The 25427-nt window shown below is 42.6% G+C and overlaps 1 protein-coding gene across 1 annotated transcript in view; it reads right to left on the bottom strand.

Moving 5' to 3' along the window:
• The window catches only part of CDH23 (cadherin related 23), a 909735-nt gene that overhangs the window by 821961 nt on the left and 62347 nt on the right, over positions 1–25427 (bottom strand). The window contains exons 2-3 of the mRNA XM_063435341.1: positions 19831–19902; positions 2519–2599 (exon numbers count right to left, since the gene is read on the bottom strand). Coding sequence (XP_063291411.1) covers positions 2519–2599; positions 19831–19897 — 148 coding nt within the window. The 5' untranslated portion in view covers positions 19898–19902. The remainder of the gene's footprint in view (positions 1–2518; positions 2600–19830; positions 19903–25427) is intronic.

Raw genomic sequence — 25427 nt, forward strand, 5'->3', positions numbered from 1 at the left:
ATTTCAAGCCACAAATGTCCCGTAAGTCTAACGGCAACTCTTGTCAAGATATGAAACATTTACATATATAATTGTTAATACAGCTAAAGCTAGTTGGATTTTAATTTACATCTTGCCTTCATTTCTAGCACCACTAGAATAACAACAACAGTTAATTTAGGTAAAAAAAAAAGATGATTTTCACTATATTTAATATTCCGAAATTTGGAAATTACTTAGGAGACCATCTGGGCCCAATAATCCTGCCTGTAAACCGATGTAATGGGAAAAAGAAAACAATGCATATTGCACTATGGCATTTTCCATCACAGCAAGAGGATTTGCCCTAATTAGTAAATATGTCCAATAGACGGTAATACATCTGTGAAGAACAGAACATTGTAATGTAAACAATAATTACATAGAACCTGATGCAAAAGTGGAATATAATTGGCAATTTTGAGCTCTAAGAAAACCACACAAATGATAAGTTTAATTTATTTTCCTTTAAATATAAACAGTTTACAAAATCATTCTGTATGAATTTTTACGAAAATATAAAGAAATACAAAAAAATAAATAAAACTCTAGACATGAGGATGATAACTTACTTCAACTTCACCAAAATAAATAATGACATAAATAAAATTTTACAGATATACAGAAGATATCCAGTGCTATAATAACACGTTACCCCTTAATAGTCAGGGCACCATAGCAACATTATTGAAATTTAGTTGCCATGGTGCCAGGAGATCCCTGGCCAGCATCCCGATGCTGCTCAGGCCTTCGGTTCTGGAGAACTTTTAGAAGGTCAGGAGGCAGAGCAATCTAGCACTGAACCACAGAATTTTTTACGCGTAATTTTATGGTGTTCAGAGTGTTATTGTATGGAGATGTTCTGTGGTGTCAAACAAACAGAGGACGCTTCTCTACCTGTTTTGCAGAGGAGCTTAAAAATATTAGATTAGTTGTACCCAAACCATTCCTCATGCCCCCTATCAGTCCAGGATTTAGTGATTGCCCAGTTTGTATAAAGAAACAAAAAACATCTTGGGCACAACTGGGTAATCCCAGGGGGGTGAGATATTATTATTATTATTATTATTATCGCCATTTATATAGCGCCAACAGATCCCGTAGCGCTTTACAATATTATGAGAGGGGGGATGTAACTATAAATAAGACAATTACAAGAAAATTTACAGGAACAATAGGTTGAAGAGGACCCTGCTCAAACGAGCTTACAGTCTATAGGAGGTGGGGTATAAGACACATTAGGACAGGAAAAAGCAATCAAATAAGGTGGGAGTGAAGCAGAGCTGGAGGAGAGAGTAGAGTACTGCCCTTAAGGAGAGAGCAAGAGACAGGTGTGTAAGGTAGAGGTTACTCTGGGAGGCCATAAGCTTTCCTGAAGAGATGGGTTTTAAGGCCCTTCTTATTTGATTGAAGACTAGGGGAGAGTCTGATGGCGGTAGGCAGGCTATTCCATAGGAAAGGAGCCACCCACGAGAAGTCCTGCAAGCGCGAGTTGGGCGTACGGGTGCGAGCAGCGGTCAGGAGGTGGTCACGGGCAGAGCGGAGGGAACGAAGAGGGGCATACCTATGGATCATTGAGGAGATATAAGAGGGGCTAGAATTGTTCAGTGCTTTAAATGTATGGGTTAGCACTTTGAATTGACTCCTATAGGATACAGGGAGCCAATGAAAGGACTGGCAGATAGATCAGTATCTATCTATCTATCTGTAGATCAACAGGGTAGCTTTCTCAGTGGGTGTAGCACCACCAAACACCTTTAGACTTGTCGTGATTTGCCATGGTCTTATTTCCTTGCTCCTGTCAGTATTGTAGCTGTTAATTGCTCAAAATACCATTAGTCAATAAGACTGTGACTTTTTCAGCAGCTGATATTTACCAGTTAAGTTTTCTGGCAAACAGTAACAGCCAACAACAGTAACTGTTATTTAAGCAATTACCTACTTGTCGCTAAATTATCGCAAAAACATGGAAATAGCACTTCCTTTTTAGATGTCATAAGTTCAACAAATCCGTATTCATAAAGAAAAGGGAACATTTTTTTCCAGTAAACTAATTCGGACTTTGCCTTGAGTGACTGTCCAGTTTGAGAGCTCCTGATATGAAATTAATTAATGAATCTTAGTTATCCGAATTCACTGGCATTGTCATCTTCCAGGAGTACACAGGAGCCCAAAGCAAAACTTTATACCCCTAGCTGGGTGTAGGTAATATAGCTAGGAAGGGAGGTCCTGTAGTAGAGTGAGGGAGGATTGGGGATAAAGGGCGGGAATCACATATATATATATATATAGGGAGCCATTTTCCCCCAGTAGCCAGCCATCTTAAATTACACAGCCTGGAGCAACAACCAGAGTTTGTGATGCCTGGTTTAGTGACTGTTTTCATTATAATGTACGGTGTATAGAAGTATTAGAACCCAGAAGTCATGGAAGCCATTTCTCCTTTAGAAGTTAACTGCTGGGAGCACAAGCAGGTACCAAATCCATGTTTTAATCTTACCTACAGGTGTGTCTTCATTAATCAGCAAATAGGTGTCAAAGAAGTAGTTCATAAAAAATGGAAGTCTGTTGTAGCCCAGGCCTAGACAAAGAGAAGAGGCACGTCAATAAAATAAACAAACATTCTAATACCTAATTTCCTCATTTTAGATCTCCATTCCCAACATAAACTGTTCAAGCACTTACATAAATATACAGTGATTATTGCAGCGATTCTAAATAAAACTGACATTTGTTTCACAGTCTGAGATTTTAGAACCATTTACTTTACAGTGTTAATCTGCAAAGAGCAATAGCAATCAAAACCACAAGCAGTACTTTTTTTTAGCAAATGAACAAACCATGTAGTCTTGCTCTCCCCCTGTTATTGGTATACACAGAAGATGTACACATTTTTTCGCACAAGCCACAGTTAAACCATACTACCAAAAATATTGGTCTCAACAGTCCAATTATTTTAGGACAGTCTTGCATTTTGGGGTACTGTACCAGCAAATTTAGGTCCCAGTGACCTGTTTCTTTGCGCGCATCCGACCCTATTTAACGCCTGATACGGCAAAGGTGCTTGTCTATGCTGCTGTCCTCTCTCGCCTTGACTACTGTAATCCGCTTCTCAGTGGTCTTATGTGTTCCCAACTTGCCCCGTTACAGTCTATAATGAATGCGGCAGCGAGGCTCATCTTCCTGTCCGCCCGCATCTTCCACGCCTTCCCCCTTAGTCAGTCCCTCCACTGACTTCCCGTAAGATATAGGGTTCAATTTAAGATGCTGACAACCTGCTTACAAATCTCTACACAATGCTGCTCCCACTTACTTATCCTCACTAATACACAAATATGTCTCGTCTAGGCCCCTACGCTCTGCCGGAGACCTACGTATAACCTCTGTTCGTACTCCTACCACTGATGCTCACCTTAAAGTCTTCTCTAGGACTGCACTGTTCTTATGGAACACCCGTCCCCTCTCTGTTAGACTCTCACCCAATCTCCACTCCTTAATCTTTTAAAACTTACTTCTTTAGGAAAGCACATCAATTAAACTGTGAACAGCTTTTCCTCCCCGCACCCTGATTCTTCTCCTGACACTGTCATCAAAACAAAACACTAAGCCCTCAATGAATACTATCCTAGCAACCTACTTTTCTACGCTACCCTTACCTTTTGTGTTACTTTACCCCACTCCCTGTAACATGTAAGCTCATTGAGCAGGGCCCTCAATCCCTCTGTGTCCAACTTGTCTGGTTACAAATACGTGTCTGTTAGTCCACCCATTGTACAGCTATTCGAAACTTGTTGGTGCTTTATAAATAATAATAATAATTTTGAAATCTGTCTGCAGATTTCAAAATGCAGGAGGAGACTGGGTATCAGTGCTTTAGCAGTGCTCTGTGCTCGGTCTGCTTGAAGGGAGGTTGTCACTCTTTAGGCAGACCTCCACCTTTGACATCCAGCAAGCCTCTTGGACCACTGAACTCCCCCCTCCTCACCTTTGTCCCTGAAGGTAGGCAGAAAATTTTGGTAAATATGCCAAAACAAGCCTGGAAGGTTCACAATGCTTACATAGTTTGGTTGTTATGATATATTAGAGAATTATACTGATGTGGATTACACACACTATACATGTATGTACAGACAGAGAAATAAAATAAAATATAAAATGTCAGTGAAATGTTCACAGTAAAGGGTAAAATGTGGAGGCAGACTCCCACTACTCTTACTTTTCTAATTATTATACGACAAAGTTAGAGCTCTAGATACCTGTTGATACTATTAACTCATGGTTACCTTTTGAGCAAAAGCCTAGGATATAGAGAGATAGTATTTTAAACTTACACATAAGTCACCCCAAAAATGCAGAAAAGGATACCTCTCAATAGTATTAGATCTTGTATCTCAGGCACAAATTGCGAGCCGTGTTGAACCACGGCAAGTGATTTTTCACTCATTAAAATATCTCAATAAACTTCTGTTTGAGAGCACTAATCGTGCCCAAGGCTGTGTTAGGCAGTTTCAAGTTATTTGGGCTGAAAACAAGAAAGCTGTTTGCCGTCCTTTTGGGTTGGCTGCCAACATGACATGCATGTGTGCCAGCATGACGCTCTACTTTTGTGGTATCAAGCGTCACCATTGAGGAGAATTGTGACACTGACAAGGCCCCCCTCCCCCTCCTGCTAGCCGTTGCCTTCAAGGCCCTGCTCCTGTCTGGATTCCAACATCCCAAATGAAGAAGCCGTAGAACAACACGGGGGGGGGGGGGGGGGAAAGGATCTTCTGTATATGAAGGAAGCATTAATTTTAAAATAAATAAATAATTCAACAACAAAATATTTTGAAGAACCAAATATATTATGCAATGCAGCTATCCCAAAAACCATAATGTGTCAGCTATTTATGGTTTTTATCTGACTTTTTCTGATCGAGACAAAATCAGGAAGAAATTGTATCTCAAAACCTTCTTATGAGCAAGGATTCAATGAGACATGCTGCCTCAGAACAAGCCACGTCTGACAATTAAAGTCAAACCTTTTTGGGAAGTTTGTTGGCTACGATTTTCTAATTATTATTGGATGTGGATCGGCTCTCCTCACTAAAAAAAAAAAAAGCACTTAAGGTGTTAACAAGATCTTATTAGTCAGAGTTCTGCCATTGCACTGCTGACTGGGTGTACATCAGTTACCAAATAGGAAAAAAATGAAAAGGACAGACCACGCATCCTTAAACATAAACTATTACCGTTTTCACGGTGGAAGTGCAACTGCTAGAGAGTGAATACAATTATTATTTTACCACTTGATTAATACCTGTATGGTTGAACGTGTTTCACTGACTCAGCTCCTGCTATGGACGCTGTTTCCTGCACGCAATCGAAGCTCTTTGTAATTGCCTCTCTTCTTTTTTATTTTCTTGGATCGTTTATAAAATTCCTTATTTATTTAGCGAGTGCAAGGCTTCAATAGTCGCCTCTTGGAAGAAGTAACTGCATGACTTTTACGTAACGAAAAAATATGCTGCGATCTAGACTGAGCGCACACACATGCGCGGCTGCGCCCGTGTCCTTTAACTTTACTGATGTCACTATCACGGAGCTTTGTAATAGAGCTTTCCAAACTATCCCTAAGAGGAGGCCAACATCTGAGCACAAATATATACTTGCCTTAATTTAAAAAAAAAAACTCTCTCTCTATATATATATTTACTTATTTTATTTTATTTTTTTATGTATTTTTTTTTAATTTTTAAAATGCCGTCTCATTTTCTGTACATTATAACAGCTGCCATGCTGTAGGAAGCATTTCGTTTCTTCAGGGAAGGAGTAGAGTCCGAATCACTAAGAAACCTGCATAATTTGCACGCTACGTACTGCAAGGCCACACGTTTCTTGTCTATTAGCATGAAATTGTTACGGAACAGGAAAACATGTGGGTTATTCACTACCACACTGAACGAGGCAAAACAATCTGGCTGCAGACGGGGTCCATTCAGACTGGAAATTCCAGACATTGTTCACACTATTCAACAATGTCCAGATTTTTCAAACAGCCTGAATTGGGCTGAACATCACTGGACAACTGAAATCTGGACCCAGTTTTGTGAAGTTTTTGAATCCTATTGTTTGTATGCCCCTGATGGTGAATCTAGCAAATCTACTTCCAATTTCATTATTTAATTTGAGGCAAAGAAGAACAAAAGTATCCAGGTTCTTTGCATAACAACCTGAATATTTATCATACACAACTGGAAAAAAAACGGAAAAATGTAACACGCTATATTTGACCCTATAACTTTCCAAAACACCATAAACCTGTACATAGGGGGTACTGTTTTACACGTAAGACATCGCTGAATACAAATATGTGTATTTTTTTGCAGTAAAAGCAAACAGTATTATGACATTCACAGTTAAAATGCAATGCAGAACTAAAACAATAACAACATTTCTTAATTTCTCCCATTTTTTTAATATTTAATTCATATTAAATTATGTATATTTAAAGTTAAATTATCTGATCAATATCACTATGTAGGATTTAAAAAAACTGAATAAGTAAACAAACAAACCAAATGTATTATATCTTCATATGAGTTTAAATTATATATTTGTACTAGTGATATTGCTAGGGAATGTATAAATACAATGTTTATACTATATGGTGTGCAGCATCCCATAGTGATAAACATTAGTCAAGTGATATTATTGCTGGATGCATTCATTCATCATTCTAGCAAATAGTGCAATATATGTTGGCTAGAACAAAGTATAGAGAGACCCACATTACATATCAATGTCCATCATGTTATATTTGGATAGAATGCATGGGTAGGCAACCTTCGGCACTTCAGGTGTTTTGAACTACATCTATCATACTTCTCCTACAACCATAGTGCCCGTAAAGCATCAGGGGAGATTATCTGGAGTGCCGAAGGTTGCCTATCCCTGGAATAGGGAGAGTACATTTTCATCAGTCACAAAAGCCCTGATTATCCAGCGTTGATCCCCAACATGTTTTACAAAATGAAATTATGGTGGATCAGTTGGAATTAAGCTGTTATTTCAACATTTTCATTTTTATCAGATGTTGATATCAATTAGCAACTGATTATCAAAACAGATTATTAATCTTTGATCGGAATGGTGTTTTTCATTATAAAAAAAAAAACCTTCTTTTCGACGATGTCTAGGACCTGATGTCCTTCACCTTTGAAATCAATGTCCTATAATGGGAGAAGACTCTGTCACGGTTCTCTGCCTACCGGACTCCCAATTAAGGTAAGCCCTGAAAAAGACTACTTCCTAATTGTAGCATCTATGAAGACAAAATGATAACTCAACAGCAGATCTGAAATTGTATCTGCCCATACACCCTACTACTGTGGGACCAGCTGTCTATCCAGTTTAATGAAACCAGTAACTGTTTCAAGAGCACTGACTATAAACCAGCACAGAGTCTTCATAAATGCTAGCAGAAAATTATAGAGGGGAGCACATGCCCCCTCTTGCATGACCTGGGGGCACCATTGATTTGTACAGCTTTATAAAGTGGGAAATCATGGCAGCTGGTGTTAGAAGTGGACGAAATCTGATCATTTGCTTATACGACGCTATGAGCTGATGTCCTCCGTCGGCTCTATTTTGAGCAATCCTGCTATAGATATATGCCATGGAAGCCAAGGCTCCATAAAAATAAGCACAGGTCCGAACCTGCTTACAGAGTCTAATTTCCAGTATACTCTCATTCCGAGTGGTGTTGTGTTGTGGAATTCTATTTATAATGTCGTACAAACCAGCAAGAAATACCTGACATGTCCTCATTAAAGCTTGGCAGGACTACCTTAGCATTAGAATACCGTGGCATTCTGGAAGTTGTTTATTTTCTATGTAAATTTCCTCCTATTAATAATTACAGTCAAGAAAATGTATTTTCCTGCCCAAGATGCAATGAGTCAGTAGGTGATGCATTAACGTATACTGCGAAGAGAATGCCATGACTCAATCAATTTCATATTTATTAAATAGTCAAGATAACAAACAGGCGAGGAAGGCAGAATAGGAAAATCCTCTCAAGAAGGTCAGCAATGGAGAGACGGCAGATATAACAGCGTACAGCAAGTTGCTAACATGCATTTAATTTTTTTTAAAGGGTCTGGCTGAGGAGGATGTCAAGGATATGGACATTATTGACGATGCTTAGCTCACCTATTATCTATTTAAGGTACTAAGTGAATAATATAAATATGTCATATTTTTACATAAAGTCATATACAAGCAATAAGCTCACTTACAGCAGGTTTAACCCACCTTACTGTAAGTGGTAGATATTATTGTTGAAGAGTTCTGTGGCACAGTTCTACACACAAAACAGTACTCTGAGTGTAACTACTGATAACAGAAAAAAAAGTATTGAATGTCCATTTAAAATTGAAGTAAGATACAGCAGATGCAAAGTCTCGCACATTTCACCACGGAGCAACATTAGGCACCGCATATGGCAAAGCATCATGGGAGATGTAGTCCACAACATATGGAGTGTCAAAGGTTGCCTAATACTGTCGTAGAGCAGGCTTCTCCAAACGCCGGCCCTCCAGATGTTGCTGAACTACAACCATAGGCGTGCGCAGCCTACTGTATAAGGGTGTGCACACTAAAGCACAATCGCACACGCCGTATATATATATATATATATATATATATATATATATATACTGCTGTGTGTGTGTGTATGTGAGGGTGCTGTGTGTAGGTGCTGTGTGTGTGTGAAGGTGCTGTGTGTGTGTGTGAAGGCGCTGTGTGTGTAAGGGTGATGTATGTGTGTGTAAGGGTGCTGTTAGTGTGTGCTGTGTGTGTGTATTTGTAAGGGTGCAGTTAGTGTGTGTGTGTGTGTGTAAGGGTGATGTTTGTGTGTGTGTGTGTGTAAGGGTGATGTTAGTGTGTGTGTGAGGGTGCTGTGTGTGTAAGGGTGCTGTTAGTGTGTGCTATGTGTGTGCGTGCTGTGTGTGTAAGGGTGATGTATGTGTGTGTGCTGTTTGTGTGTAATGTGTGGGGTGGGGGAGGGCGTTTAGTTAATATCCCCCCTTCCTTCTTACCTTTTGTAGGGAGGGGGGACCGTGCTGCTGCCATCCCTGGTGGTCCAGTGGTGAGTGAACTCTAGCCCCACAGGGGGCTAGAGTTCTCTCTCGCGAGATCTGAGCGTTGCCGCGGTAACCGCGACAACGCTCCAACCTCACGAGAGGAACCCGGCGGAGCTGCTGGCAAGAGTTCCCCGGGTCCTCTCCTGCCTCCCTCCCTGCCTGTAGGTCGGTGAGGGAGATCTTTGATCTGCCTCACCGGCCCATGGAGGGAGGCACATAGCGTGTGCCGCGGGGATTAGGGTGTGCCCAGGCACACCCGGCACACCCCGTGCGCACGCCTATGACTACAACTCGCATTATTCTCAGCCATTCTATTTCATTCATAGAATCGTGGGAGTTGTAGTTCAGCAACATCTGAAGGGCCGGAGTTTGGGGAAGCCTGTCGTAGAGGCTTATTCATAGGAATGAATGTTGTATCTTGCGGCTCCAAATGCATGTATTTAAAGTTAACGTTTTGTGTGCATGAACCATGTAACTGTCCGCTTATTAGCTTAAATCTTTGTTCTGCACTGACTGCCACCGGTGGAAACTTTCTGCCTTCCTCTTGTTTCCCCGGTGAATGTTTGATCATCAGACCCCCTCCTTCCTCTAGTTTTGGAGGCAAAAGGCTCTCTGTGACTCAGCATTCAAATGCAAAGCAAGCCAGCAGCCCCTCAGGGGAAGGCAATTGTTATCTAAAGTTTAAAGTTGCACCCCTTGGCAAATCCTTGTACATATAGTCATGTTTCCTCAGATGTTTAACCCCTTAAGGACACATGACATGTGTGACATGTCATGATTCCCTTTTATTCCAGAAGTGTGGTCCTTAAGGGGTTAAAGGGACTCTCCAGTGCCAGGAAAACAAACCGTTTTTCTGGCACTGCAGGTCCCCTCTCCCTTCCACTGTCACGATTCCGGGAACCCAACACGCTAACAGACACACACACACACAGAAAAGGTGCCGTACCGGACCTTAGAGTGGCCGGGCTAAGCACACACAGAATAGTCAGGAGACAAGCCGAGTCAGGGGAACCAGAAAACAGGATAACGATAAACAAGCCGAGGTCAAAGGGTAGGAGAAAGTCACAGAGTTAGATTAACAAGCCAGAGAGTACGTAACCAGAAATCACAAGTTCAGAATCAATACTATACAGCAAAGACCACAACAGGGCAGGGAGGAACAGGAAAGGTGAGTATAAATACCCTTGGTTAAATTCTGATTGGATAACTTCCAATCAGAATTAACAATCACACGTGGGAGATATCTAAGCCTCCCACTGTGATTGTGGTACTGTTGCTTTAACGCCGGGTCACTCACGTGACCCCGGCGTTTGCATAAATCAACGACCTTCCAGCGTGCAGCGTTATACATGCTGCCGCTGGGAGGCGTGACGGATGCGAGCGGCGAGCAGCGGAGAGGAGACGCCGCTCGCCGACAGGTAGGAGGAGGGGAGACCGCGGGCGGCGATGGACTGAGGGTGAGTGCTGCGAGCTGCGAGCAGCCTCCCCTACTAGCCGCCCGCGGACCCCTGACATAGCCCCCCCCCTTGAGGACCGCCCAACGGGCGGGAAGCCGAAGGCTTCAAAGGAAACCGTGCATGAAAGGAGCGGACCAAAGAGGGCGCGTTCACGTCAGAGGCAGAAACCCAGGACTGCTCCTCAGGACCGTATCCCTTCCAGTCAATCAGATACTGCAAGCGACCCCGAGAAAAACGAGAATCAAGCAGGGCAGCCACGTCGTACACGTCACTAGAGGCTGCTCGGAGGGAAACTGGACACCTGAGAGGACCAGAGAATCGATTACAGAGCAGGGGCTTCAAAAGGGAGGTGTGAAAGGTGTTAGGAATACGCATGGAAGGAGGCAAGGCCAGGGAGTAGGACACAGGATTGACCCTACGCAATACCTTGAAGGGGCCAAGGAACCTGGGTGCCAATTTCATTGAGGGGACCCCGAGGCGGAGATTCTTAGAGGACAACCAAACCCTATCACCCGGAACATAAGAAGGAGCAGCACCTCTACGGCGATCAGCAAATCTCTTCTGAGCAACAGCCACTCGAGAAAGAGTAGCATGGACCTGATCCCACATCTTCCGTAAGGAGGTTAGGTGCTCGTCCAAAGCGGGTATTCCCTTGTCGGAGAATACGCCGGGAAGGACAGAGGGTTGGAACCCATAAGCAACCAAAAAAGGACTTAAGCCAGTGGACGAATGAGTCACAGTGTTTCTGGCGAACTCAGCCCAGGGAAGGAGGTGAGACCAGTTGTCCTGGTGTGCATTCGTGAAGCAGCGTAAATACAACTCCACAGATTGATTCGCCCATTCGGCAGCTCCATTGGATTGTGGATGATAGGAGGAGGTAAATGACAAGGAAATCCCCATCTCAGCACAAAAGCCCCTCCAAAACCGAGAGACAAACTGAGGACCCCTGTCGGATACGATATCCTGTGGTATACCATGCAAGCGGAAAACCTCATTGGCAAACACCCGAGCCAACTGAACCGCAGAAGGTAGTTTTTTGAGTGGAATAAAGTGTGCCATCTTAGAGAACCTATCAGTCACAGTCAAAATTACTGTCATTCCATCGGATGAAGGAAGATCAACAATAAAGTCCATGGATAGGTGGGTCCATGGTTTCTTGGGTACGGACAAAGGCATCAGGAGACCCTGGGGTTTAACAGTAGGGGACTTACACTGTGCACAAACACGACAAGCCTGCACATAATCCACTACGTCTTTCTTAAGTGAAGGCCACCAGAATTGTTGAAGGAGACCCTTGTATGTTTTGGTAACCCCTGGGTGACCAGCCGTTTTGGCGGTGTGAAATAAAACCAACAATTTCTTTCTATCTCTTTCTTTCACGTATAATCTATCAACAGGTGTCTCAGAGGGTGCTTGGGTTTGGTATGCCTTGATACCATCCAGGAAAAGGGACGAAATAACCAAACGGGTAGCGGCTATTATCTTAGACGTGGGTACAATGGGTTCAGGAGCGGGGGCAATAGACTCCAAAGGTTCGTATTGTCGGGAGATAGCATCAGCCTTGACATTACGGTACCCAGGCCTATATGTGATAATGAACTGAAAGCGTGAAAGAAATAAGGACCATCTGGCTTGACGAGAGGACAATCTTTTAGCATCAGCTATATAGGAGAGATTCTTATGATCAGTGATAACCAGGATTTCGTGTCTGGCTCCTTCTAATAAGTATCTCCATTCTTTAAAAGCCATCACAATAGCTAATAGTTCCTGTTCCCGACGTCGTAATTTTTCTCCGAATCAGATAGTTTTTTAGAAAAGTCGCAACAGGGATGGAGGGGTTCGTTATAGGATAGTCTTTGTGACAATACAGCTCCCACACCTGATTCTGAAGCGTCTACTTCCATTACAAAGGGAAGGGAAGGATCGGGATGGTGTAACACAGGGGCAGTGGCAAATGCCTTTTTGAGAGTCTAAAAGGCTTTAATGGCTTCAGGAGTCCAAACCCTGGGGTGCAAACCCTTTTTAGTCAGTTTAGTGATAGGAGCAATGACTGATGAAAAGTTTTTAATAAATCTGCGGTAATAATTGGCAAAACCTATAAATCGCTGTATTGCTTTAAGGCCTTGAGGAAGAGGCCAAGACAACATGGCTTCTAATTTTGAAGGATCCATGCTGAACCCCTGTTCAGAAATGATGTACCCTAGGAATTGTACTGATTTTTGGTCGAATAAACATTTCTCCAATTTACAATAAAGACCATTTTGTAGCAATCTCTTAAGTACCTTCCTCACATGGGCATGATGAGACTCCAGATCAGGAGAAAACACAAGTATATCATCGAGATAGACCACGGCACAGACATGTAGTAAATCTCTAAGGACATCATTGATGAGGTCCTGAAAGACAGCAGGAGCATTACACAGTCCAAAAGGCATGACTAGATACTCGTAATGCCCACTGCGTGTATTGAACGCTGTCTTCCATTCATCGTTTTCTTTTATACGAACCAAGTTATAAGCCCCCCTGAGGTCTAGTTTGGTAAAAAATCTAGAACGTTTTACACGGTCAAACAACTCAGTAATGAGATGGATAGGATAAGCATTTTTAACTGTTATATTATTCAGGCCTCTATAGTCTATACATGGCCTTAAATCGCCCTCTTTCTTGGCAACAAAAAAGAAACCAGCACCAGCTGGAGAGGAGGACCTTCTGATAAAACCTTTACGTAAGGATTCCTGTATGTACTCCTCCATGACCTGGTTTTCTTTCTCAGAAAGCGGGTAGACCTTGCCCCTAGGAGGCATCTTTCCAGGTAACAAGTTTATGGCACAATCATAATCCCGATGTGGGGGTAGTCTATCAGCTTCCCTTTTTTCAAAGACCAATGCGAGGTCTGCATAGACAGGGGGGACAGAAACAGAAAGGGGTTTAGCTGTAGGGACATTGAGTAAACAAACGGGACGTAAACGGACCATACAGTCTCGTTGACAGGATTCCCCCCAGGAGAGTATATCCAAACAACCCCAATCAAGTACCGGGTTATGCTTAACTAACCAGGGGAAGCCCAGTATGATGGAAGCTGTAGGGGAGTCAATTATTTGGAAGGTTATCCTTTCTTTGTGTAAGGCACCCACGGCCATTACCATTTCTTGGGTCTCATGGGTCACCAGGGGTTTCTCAAGTGGTCTACCATCTATGGCCTCAACGGCCAAGGGTGTGGCCTTTTGGATCAGATTCAAGGCTGCGGTTTTAGCAAAGTTCTCATCGATAAAGTTATCTGCAGCACCTGAATCGATCAAGGCTTTAATTGTAATCGTGGTTTGATTGACCAAAAGAGTAACCGTAATGAATGGTCTGGAGATGGACACATGAGGGGAAAAAACCATAACACCCGAGGCCGACCCCTCTCTAGGCCTTAGGTGCTGTAGTTTCCCTGCAAACTAGGACAGTTACTTCGGAGATGCCCCCTCTTACCACAATAAAGGCACAAACCCTTCCTTCTGCGGTATGTCCTTTCAGCTTCAGATAAGCCTACAGCACCTAATTGCATGGGTTCGGGAGGTGGTTGAGTAGGGGGAGGTAACGCTAGTAGTGCAGTACTGGGTAAAGCAGGTAACCCCTGTGTATTCATTCTTCTTTGACTACGCCTCTCTCTTATATGGTTGTCAATTAGAATGATATAATCTATTAGATCATCCAGAAGAATAGGCAATTCCCTGGATGCTATTTCGTCTAATATGTAAGCGGCCAAACCCTCCTGAAAAGCTGTTACGAGAGAGTCGTTATTCCAAACCACTTCAGCTGCCAGAGTGCGGAATTCAATGGTATAATCCGCTACTGATCTACTGCCCTGTCGGATCCTGAGCAGAGCTTTGCCAGCAGAAGCAACCCGGCCGGGCTGATCAAACGTACGTTTGAAAGCTGTTAGAAAGTCTGCAAAGGACATTGGGGACGTGTTCTCCCACATGGGGTTGGCCCATGCTAGAGCTTTTCCTGACAAATGGTTGATCAGAAAAGCAATTTTGGCTCTGTCAGTGGGGTATGAGCGCGGATTCATCACCAAATGAATATCAATTTGGTTGAGGAAACCACAGCACGATGCTGGATCACCGCTATAGCGCTGAGGTGGCGTCATGTGAACCACGTGAGCAGGAGCGGTTACCGGATCAGGGCTGGGTTCTGGCCCAGCAGCAACAACTTCTTGAACGGCAGGTTGCAAGTGGGCAGTACGAGCCAGTATGGTTTGTAAAGCCTGGGCAAACTGATCCATACGATGGTCTAAACCATCCATTCTAGCCTCCTGATTAACTAGGCCCTGTTGTAATGTCACGATTCCGGGAACCCAACACGCTAACAGACACACACACACACAGAAAAGGTGCCGTACCGGACCTTAGAGTGGCCGGGCTAAGCACCCACAGAATAGTCAGGAGACAAGCCGAGTCAGGGGAACCAGAAAACAGGATAACGATAAACAAGCCGAGGTCAAAGGGTAGGAGAAAGTCACAGAGTCAGATTAACAAGCCAGAGAGTACGTAACCAGAAATCACAAGTTCAGAATCAATACTATACAGCAAAGACCACAACAGGGCAGGGAGGAACAGGAAAGGTGAGTATAAATACCCTAGGTTAAATTCTGATTGGATAACTTCCAATCAGAATTAACAATCACACGTGGGAGATATCTAAGCCTCCCGCTGTGATTGTGGTACTGTTGCTTTAACGCCGGGTCACTCACGTGACCCCGGCGTTTGCATAAATCAACGACCTTCCAGCGTGCAGCGTTATACATGCTGCCGCTGGGAGGCGTGACGGATGCGAGCGGCGAGCGGCGGAGAGGAGACGCCGCTCGCCGACAGGTAGGAGGAGGGGAGACCGCGGGCGGCGATGGACTGAGGGTGAGTGCTGCGAGCTGCGAGCAGCCTCCCCTACTAGCCGCCCGCGGACCCCTGACACCCACCCCCCATCCTAGGTTCCTGAAGGGGTTAAAACCCCTTCAGTGACTTACCTGTATCCAGCGCGAAGTCCCTATGCGCTGGTTCAGGGTCCGCCCATGCTCCTCCCCCGCCAATGTCATCCAGCAGGGGAGACCTAATGTGCATGCGCAGCAATGCCATGCACGCGAATTAGACCTCCCCATAGGAAAGCATTAAAAATGCTTCAATGCTTTCCTATGGGGATTTCAGCGACGCTGGAGGTCCTCACATAGCGTGAGGACGTCCAGTGACGCTATAGCACACAAAATGTCTAGTAGACAGCCACTAGCGGAGGAGTTAACACTGCAAGGTAATTATTGCAGTTTATGAAAACTGCAATAATTACACTTGCAGGGTTAAGGGTAGTGGGAGTTGGCACCCAGACCACCCCAATGGGCAGAAGTGGTCTGGGTGCCTGGAGTGTCCCTTTAATGTAATTTAGATATGTGTGCAGACAACTGAACTCCACCTTGTAGCTCCACATTTGTAATTCTGTTGTAACCCCTTTTTGGTGATCTCTGTAAACAAATGTATTGCATGTAATTTTACAGTTTTCACGGTGCTTATGGTTCACGGTGCTCAATACTCGGAGCTTATGGTTCACGGTGCTCGATACTCGGAGCTTATGGTTCATGGTGCTCGATACTCGGAGCTTATGGTTCACGGTGCTCGATACTCGGAGCTTATGGTTTACGGTGCTCGATACTCGGAGCTTATGGTTCATGGTGCTCGATACTCGGAGCTTATGGTTTACGGTGCTCGATACTCGGAGCTTATGGTTCACGGTGCTCGATACTCGGAGCTTATGGCTCATGGTGCTCGATACTGAGAGCTTATGGTTCACGGTGCTCGATATTTGAGTCAAAACACTAGAGCAAGCATGTCAAACTTGCAGGCCGCATGCGGCCCACAATGGACATCTTTGCGGCTCAGCGAGCTGCAAGTACATGCTTAGTGTTAAAGCAGAGTAGGCACCTGCTTTCCCCACATTGCAGTTGCCTACTCTGCTAACATCTACCCGGTCGGGGAGGAGTGCAAGCGAGGGAGCTCAGCCTTCCTGCTCCTCACTGACCCCAGAGAGAGGCCCCACATCAGCTCCCAAAGGTAGGGAGCAATAAAGAAAATGATGTGTGTGCAAGAATGTGTGTCTGTCAGTGTGTGTGTGTCTGTCTGTGTGTCTGTCTGTATGTGTGTCTGTCAGTGAGTGTGTGTGTGTTGGTCAGTGTTGCATTGGCTGCGACTGGACAGTCGAGTAGCTGGAGATGCATGGAGGCACGCAACGCCACGTCACATTCTGACGTGACATTGACGTGCTCCACCTTCACAGGGATTCAAGAAGTAGCGGGAGGATCAGATTTCGCACAGGGTGCGGACGGCACCATTTGGGGTATACCAGAGACCTGACTCCGGAGTCGCATACTGGCAGCAGCAATTTGAGTGGAGTTTGCTTGTTGACTAGAGGGGGGTGCTGGGATTTAGTAGAGTGGGAGGACTGGGTTTTAGTATATGGGGGGGACTGGGATTAAGTAGAGGGGCGGACTGGGAAAATATATTTTGTGGTTTAGTATAGGCGGATGCTGTTTTTTTATTTTATACTGTACTTTTCAAAATAAACCTACGTATCTATGAAAATTTAAGGTTGTTTTTTTTTTTTTGTGCGGCCCACATGTACTTAAACCTTGTTTATGTGGCCCGTGCTAGACTTTGAGTTTGACATGCTTGCAGTAGAGTAACCTTTTGATTATTTTTATATCTCTGCAGAATTTGATCTCCTGGTGGGAGAATGGACATTCTATCTCTTGCCAGGAGCATGGTTAGCCTGTCCTTATCCTTATCTCTACTCTCAAGTAATCAAGGGTTTGTTTGCTTTCTATCTTTTCCTGCTTGTCTTGAATGGACACTATAAGCACCAAAAAAACTTTAGCATAATATAGTAATATATATATCACGGATTGAAGTTTAGCTGCTCGATTCTCTGCCATTTTAAAGTTATATCACTTTGTCTTTGCAGCCCTAGTCACAGATCCACTTGCTGTGACCCCCCTCTTGAAAAGAGAGATCTAATACTTAAATATCCTTTATTGCACAGTTCAGAGGTCTGATCTTCTCACAGGGTGCTGTCTGGTGTACTGACACAGTTTAATCTAAGCAGGGAATCCTGGGTCGCCCCAGAGGCTCCACCATTGCACAAATCTCCAAGTAGGGCAGAGATCATTTGCTCCACCTACTCATCATATGGCCCTACGCCTAACCCCAAACAAGTATATCAGGGATACTACCGTAATGATTGCCTGGGTCTACCCCCATCCAATCAGAGTAATAACAAGAGGAATATTTTATAACAATAATTAAATAGATCTGCAACTGCTTGACAATTGCAAATATTTTACCATAAATTAGAGAGGGTAAATAAAAATCCAAAATATGTCACAAAAGGGTTAACAGCCTACCATTACATTTGAGCTTTAAATGATTACAAAGATAATTTTGTATAAAACTTATACTGTGTAAAAATGCAATTACTCGTTATGCAAAAAAGTGGTTGTTCGAAACTGGTTATCCTGTTAGTAAGTTAGAACAGCCGTCTGTGAATGTCATTATGGTGTGCTGACAATCTTGCAGTACCTTTTTCTGCGCAGAACAACGTGAATCTGGTGTGACATGCATCTATCATGCAAATTGAGGAGGAGATGTTATAATTGTGACATGCGACATGGATCAATGGTGATCTGCTCTTCTCTTCTCAGAACCACCAATAATTCTAAATAATAAATAGTGTTGAGGAAATGTTTTCGTGACTTCCATGACAGGTTTAAAGACACGGGGAAATGCAATACTCAAGTTTAATGCTGGATAATGAGAGGATAATAGAATATGTATTTTTATTTATTTACCATTATTATTTTTTTTTACTTCTATTTAACCGAAGACCAATGATATTCCATGAATGTTCTGACAAAAAGGAATATACTTAAACATAACGGTTTAAATTAACCAGTTTTTGTTTTCCCCAAGTAATCATAGGATAAAAGTGAAAAAATTGTGTTCACGGATACATAACACATTTGCGAGATTTGCTTAACTAAAGTCTTTAAATGAACTGTATAGCAAATGGCATCTTGCAAACAGGTAAGAAAACACCAATAAATAAAAGAAAATGGCCCAACACACTAATTTTGGTTATTTAGAAGAACCCGATTGAGCTTCATACACTTACTGGTGTTACAATACACATTTTACAATAAAGGGAATTGCAGTCTTTTATTGCAAAATGCAAGGAATGCCTGTAGTGCGCTTAATGTGCTAAAAGCACTCCTCTTGCAGCTAGGATACAGCAAGGATGTATAGAAATGCAACCTTTACATAGAACTGTGTTTCCCAATTGAACAATTATCTGCATTTAAACACCGTAATTATCATTGCGCTCCCGGAGACTTTACCGTTATTTTTACTGAACCTATTAAAGATTGATTTAAGAAATTCATATATTTTATAAAACGAGACAAGCTGCACTCACCTGACCATGAACACATTAAAATGGTGCTGCTGGGACCAGTTCATACAACATACAATATTCGGGTTAGGTGTTTTTAAATAAGACTTTTGCATCCTGTGAGCTTTGAAATTTCCATTTAGAGAGTAAGGGCGCTGGATGTTGTATGAATTGGTCCTAGCAACACCCTTATGATGTATGTATTTTCATTTGAGTCCAGCCTCTTTGGTTATATATATATATATATATATATATTTGGGAGTCCAGGCCAACTTCACGATTTTGCACCCCTCCCCGTCACAGGTTCCTCATTCCAGGGCCCTGTTTAACCTTGCACTGCAGAGACTCCCAGCAGTAGGCATTTCCCAAGTAAGTGGATAAATCTCATAAGATCAGGCATTAGGGTGCTAGGATAGGATGTGTCAAAAATGGGGTTCATTGGCTCTGCGGCAGGCTTATGTGGCAGTATGTTATCATATACTGTAACTAAACCCCAATTATTTTTATCTAGATTAGGTGTATGTAAATCAGACTATTGTATTCTGTGAGCTTTGAAATTTCTGTTAGTGAATAAGTGAGTGCCGTGGATGTTGTATGTTTAATAATTTACAACCCTTAAACTAGCAATACTGTTGTCCACATAATGTAATCAGATACTGTTTATGCTGTGTCTTATTCTCACAAACACTCCATCACGGTTTATGAGATGTCGCAACACGCAGACATTATTATAAGTATGGATGTTCCTTCAAACAACTCACCCAAAGAGAAGGACTGGAAAACGATAAACGTAAAAAGGAAATCCCCCAAAAAGACGTGCCGCTTCATAGCTCCTAAAAGAAAGAAAGAAAAAGTACAGTTAGTGTAAAATGTGACAGGGGGAGATTGCCATCTACAATCAAATGAATTCTATTGCAGCTATGTCAGTAGATGACCATATGTCCACTTTTCGGGGTAGCGATTGAAACATCTGTCCCTGGATACAATTAGCCTCTGGGGATTAACACTCGTTGGGACATTTTTAGCATGGCAAGTGTTAAGCATTAGCTAAAAAGAATCATTTAAACTTTTACATCAATACTCTTTTCACATCTGTCAAAAAATATTCAGTAGCCAATTTCTTATATAATATACCGTATATAATATATATATAAAACAAAAGTATTAAATGATACAGTTTTTATTGGACTAACAATACTTAAAAGACAAGCTTTCAAGAGGTTTTCTCTCTTCCTCGGGTCTGAAACAATATTGATCGATATGATAGTTTGTCACTTAAAAGGAACTGATGTTGTTAGGGATGGGGAGGGGGGTAGTGGGGTGTCATAAAGTATCTCTAATAACATCAGTTGTGTTAAGTGTTAAACTCTATCAGATTGATCAGTATTGCTTCAGACCTGAGGAAGAGAGGAAAACTCTCGAAAGCTTGTCTTTGAAATATTATGTTAGTCCAATAAAAAAGGTATCATTGCACACTGCAATACTCTGGTATTTTGGCATACGGTATATATCTCCGCATATTGTTCAACTAAAGACCTTCATTTGAGGGTTAAAATAAATATAATGGTACTTAATCCAGAAAACTGTTCATCAAAAAGCAGGACAGCACTCGTAGGTCTTCATAAAATTAAAACATAACTTTTATTGAATGTTTTATAGGTATTGGGGTGGTTACTGACTTTTAACCCATGCTGGAATGGTTAAATAAAATAATAATAATAATAATAGCAGTCAAATGTTGTGTTTCCCATTGAAATCTACAAAGACCTCACAAGTTCTAACATTTTGGAATCATCAGTAGCCATTTGTGTTCTCCCTATACTGTGCCCATAACGCACACCTGAAACACTCAACACGCAGTTACACTGTACCTGAGCAACCCCATATCCAATACAGGCTTTTCTCACTGAATTTCTCAATGTGTCCTCATGTCGGAAGTGGCTTCTACATACAACAGCTGTTACATTCTACAGGATCCAGTTTCTTGTAACTGATCTCTGTTTACCTGAACTCCACCTATCCTCGTTGCCTTAACTACCATCTGCAACAGTAGAAGCCTCTTGATAGTTCGCCACTATTACCATTCGCTCATTAAGTGGATGTCGTTAATTTTGTGTTTCTCTCGAATTCCATATAGGTGAACACTAGAACCTAAAATTATCTGAATTGCTTTCAGTGTCCATTATTACTGTAAAGGTAACGGTAGATATGACATTCTTTAAAAAGACCATAATGTAGAGTATATATAAACCCAAACATAAATTCGCATGAAGGTTATGGTGCATGCCTATTTTTTTTTACGCACCGACCAATTTTACAAAACAAACATCCTGTGGTCTTTTTTATATTAAAGGTCAGTATCATTTCTTCCTGCTGAATCCAACATAAGCTCTTAAAAAGATCCAGATTTTAGCTCTGGAGAAAAAAAATGCTTATACCAAAAATACTACATATTAACCATTCTCATAAATTCAGTTTTTATATAATCAATATTCTTGGATATATATGTAGAGATATAGATATAAATGCTATATGCCTGGAGTTGAGGCAGGGTTTTTGTAGCCTATATCTACCAACCTCTCAGCTAAGTCCTGACATTCTACTGACATTTGGAACCTGGTTGCTAGGTTACCACATACAACTTTCGGTTTGCAGGCTTCCCAATTTAGGATGATGTTCTGGCATCGGTGGAGGTTAATCCCTTTGTGAGTAGGGAGCCTGACCTATGGTCAACCTACCCAATTATCTTCTCTTGTTCATTTGTCCTATGTTCGGCCATGCTACATATCCACTTTGATTCAGTACATTCGGCCTATGGTTAGCTGCACTACACTTTTAAGTAGCTGAGCCAGAACATTCGACCTACCTTCAGCTACACTACTTATTCAATGTGGTTCAGTACATTCAGCTTTCATTTGTTCATCTTAATTTTTCATTCGGGTCAGTACATTCGGCCACATTACATTTTTACTTTGGTACAGTACATTTGTCATACGTTCAGCTGCACTTGCATTATTTTATTTTAAGCCTTGTTTAACCATGCTGTCATTAGGCATTTATACCCTAAATGGTAGTGAATTAGGGATACCAACACACAAGAAGAATTTGGGAATTGTTATAGACAACAAACTAGGCAGCATTAGTATTTTGTTGTTCAAAAATTAATATTGACTTGTTTTCTTGGCATTTTTTGAGGTATTTTTTGTTATTTTGACCAGATGTAATTTTCTGCATATACCCTTAAATGATAAAAATTACAATATTTGTATTTGGAATTTGGGAGAAATGTTGTGAGTACTTTATAGAATAAAACAAAAATGTACGTTACTCAAACACATACCTATAGACAGTAAAACCAGAGAAACTGATCATTTTGCAGTAATTTCTTATTTTTTCCACAACTGTATATTATATAATATATATATGCTTTTACTGATAACTTCTCTGAATAGCTATTCATAAACCCACTCATTATTTTTGGAACGTGAAGAGTATGTACTATTACTTTTTAAATATATAATATACTTGATTATTTATTTGACAGCATTAGACAACTCAATAGTCTTCTGGGCACATTGTTACAAATTAAAGGTACACACTAAGCTTGAAAACTGCAGCATTTACATAAAGTGGTTTCAGAGCCTACACTCTTTCCCATTTTCTTACGATGTAATACAATGCTGTTTCAGACAAACTGTGATGTTTAAATTTTGATTAAATGACTCCTGGAGACCTTAGATTTTCATCATTAAGCCTCCATACAATGTTTATGCTTCACTGGATTTGATGCTTCTCCATGTGAAGTCAACAACTGACAGAGGAGACGATTGCCAATTTATGTGTCATGGGTTCCCAATACTACACTATGAGATGCATCGGATTGGACTGGCATTATCAGCCTTGATGATCTCACAGTGGGAGTTACTGAGAGGAAATTGTCCTGACACTGGATTACAAATTGATTTGTTACTTTTTCAAGGTGGGATAATAATCTACAATTACAAAAGGAACACAAATAACTTTAAAGGGACACTATAGTCACCCAGACCACTTCAGCTCAACAAAGTGGTCTGGCTGCCAGGTCCCTCTAGGGTTAACCCTGCCTGCTGTAAACATAGCAGTTTCAGAGAAATTGCTATGTTTACATTTGGGGTTAATCCAACCTCTAGTGGCTGTCTTCTGGACAGCCACTAGAGGCGCATCTGCAACGCTGGAGGCATATTATGCCTCCATCACGCAGAGTGTCCATAGGAAAGCATTGAGAAATGCTTTCCTATGGACACTTTGAATGCACGCGCCGCTGACGTCAGACGGTGGGAGCTGAAGTCGGCGGGGGAGGAGAGGTAAGGGAGCTTGGCGGTGGAATAAGGTGATTAACTGAAGGGGTTTTAACTTTAAAGGGTTTTTAACTTTAACTTCAGCACCACGGAGGGGGACCATGAGGGTGGGGGCACCCTCAGGGCACTATAGTGTCAGGAAAACTGATTTGTTTTCCTGACCAGGGCCGGGCTGGGAATTAAAAGCAGCCCTGGAAAAAAATATTTACCAGCCCCATAATGCGTCGCGCCAGCATAGTGTGCAGATACAGAGTTAGAAAAGAGAACTTAAAATTAAAAACTATTACTCCAACGTAAAGAAAAGCACTCATAGGCTTCAAAATAAACAAAAGTGCTGATTTATTTTAAGCAGACGTGCATGTAATCAATGTTTCAGTCCAACTACCTTGACATATTAAGGAAAGCTTGGTAATGGGACTGAAATAGTGAATGTATGTACGGCACAACTGTAAAAAATTGACGTTATCTTATTTATATTGAAGTCCTGTGGGTGCGCGCTTCACTTTAAATATGTTATTGTAAATATAAAAGGCATAATTTTATATATATATATATATATATATATATATATGTGTATATGTATGTATGTATGTATGTATATATATATATATGTATGTATATATATGTATATAACTAATACACACATTAATATACATGTCATATACCATTGGAGGATCCAGAGCCTGATCCCGGGAGGGGAAAAAATCCATGTACAATAACTGCTCTGTGTAGTGGTTATGGTGCAAGGAGTGCCGGGACCCCTTCACAGAGTAAGAAGTCAAACCGTTTAAAACCCCTTAAGGACACATGACATGTGTGACATGTCATGATTCCATTTTATTCCAGAAGTTTGGTCCTTAAGGGGTTAAGAACAGTTTGACAACTTACCTGGGGTCTGCTGGGATATGGGGCTGTAGTAGGGTATAGGAGCAGTGGTGCAATGTGTGAGGGGTGCCGTGTGTGTGTGAAAGGCTCAGTGTATGTGTGTGTGGGGGGGGGGGGAGGGTGTAGTGTGTGAATGTGTAGGGTGTGTGGGGAAATGTGTGTATGGGGGGGCTGTGAATGTGTGTGTGGGGGGCAATGTGTGCATGGGTATGGTGTGTGTGTGTGGGGGTAGTGTGTCTATGGGGCTAGAGTTCACTTTCAACACTGCGACCACCAGGGGAGAGCCTTGTGGGGGGGGGGAGGAGTCTCCCCTCTCCTTCCCAGTCTCTCTCTTCCCCCTCTGCCTTTCTCCCCCTCCCCTTGTGTGTGTCTCTCCTTCCTCCCTCTGTTTCTCTCTTCCCCCTCCCCTTGTGTGTCTCTCTCCTTTCTCCCTGTCTCTCTCTTCCCCTCTGTCTCCCCCCCTTTCCCTGTGTCTCTCTCTCCTCCACATCTCTCTTCCTCTCTGTCTCTTTCTCCTCCCTTTCCCTGTGTCTCTCTCCCCCACAGTCTCTTTCCCCCCCTTTCCCTCTCTCTCCCCCACATATCTCTTCCCCTCTGTCTCTCTCCCCCTTTCCATGTGTCTGTCTCTCTCTCTCTCCCCCACATATCTCTTCCCCTGTCTCTCTATTCTCCCCCCTCTGCCTCTTTCTCCCTCCTTTCCCTGTGGCAATCTCCCTCCCCCTCTGTCTCTCTATTCTCCCTCCTTTTCCTGTGGCACTCTCCCTCCCCCTCTGTCTCTTTCTTGCACCCCCCACCACCCATTCTCCCTCCCCCTCTGTCTCTTTCTTGCACCCCCCACCACCCATTCTCCCTCCCCATCTGTCTCTTTCTTGCACCCCCCCATTCTCCCTCCCCTTCTGTCTTTCTTGCCCCCCATTCTCCCTCCCCTTCTGTCTCTTTCTTGCCCCCCCATTCTCCCTCCCCTTCTGTCTCTTTCTTGCCCCCCCCCATTCTCCCTACCCCCTGTCTCTTTCTTGCACCCCCCCATTCTCCCTCCACTTCTGTCTCTTTCTTGCCCCCCCATTCTCCCTCCCCCTCTGTCTTTCTTGCCCCCACCCCCCTACCTGAGAGGAGTCAGGGGGGGCAGCGCGTTCCAC

Source organism: Pelobates fuscus, chromosome 10, assembly GCF_036172605.1.
Source record: "Pelobates fuscus isolate aPelFus1 chromosome 10, aPelFus1.pri, whole genome shotgun sequence".
Lineage (NCBI taxonomy): Eukaryota > Metazoa > Chordata > Amphibia > Anura > Pelobatidae > Pelobates > Pelobates fuscus.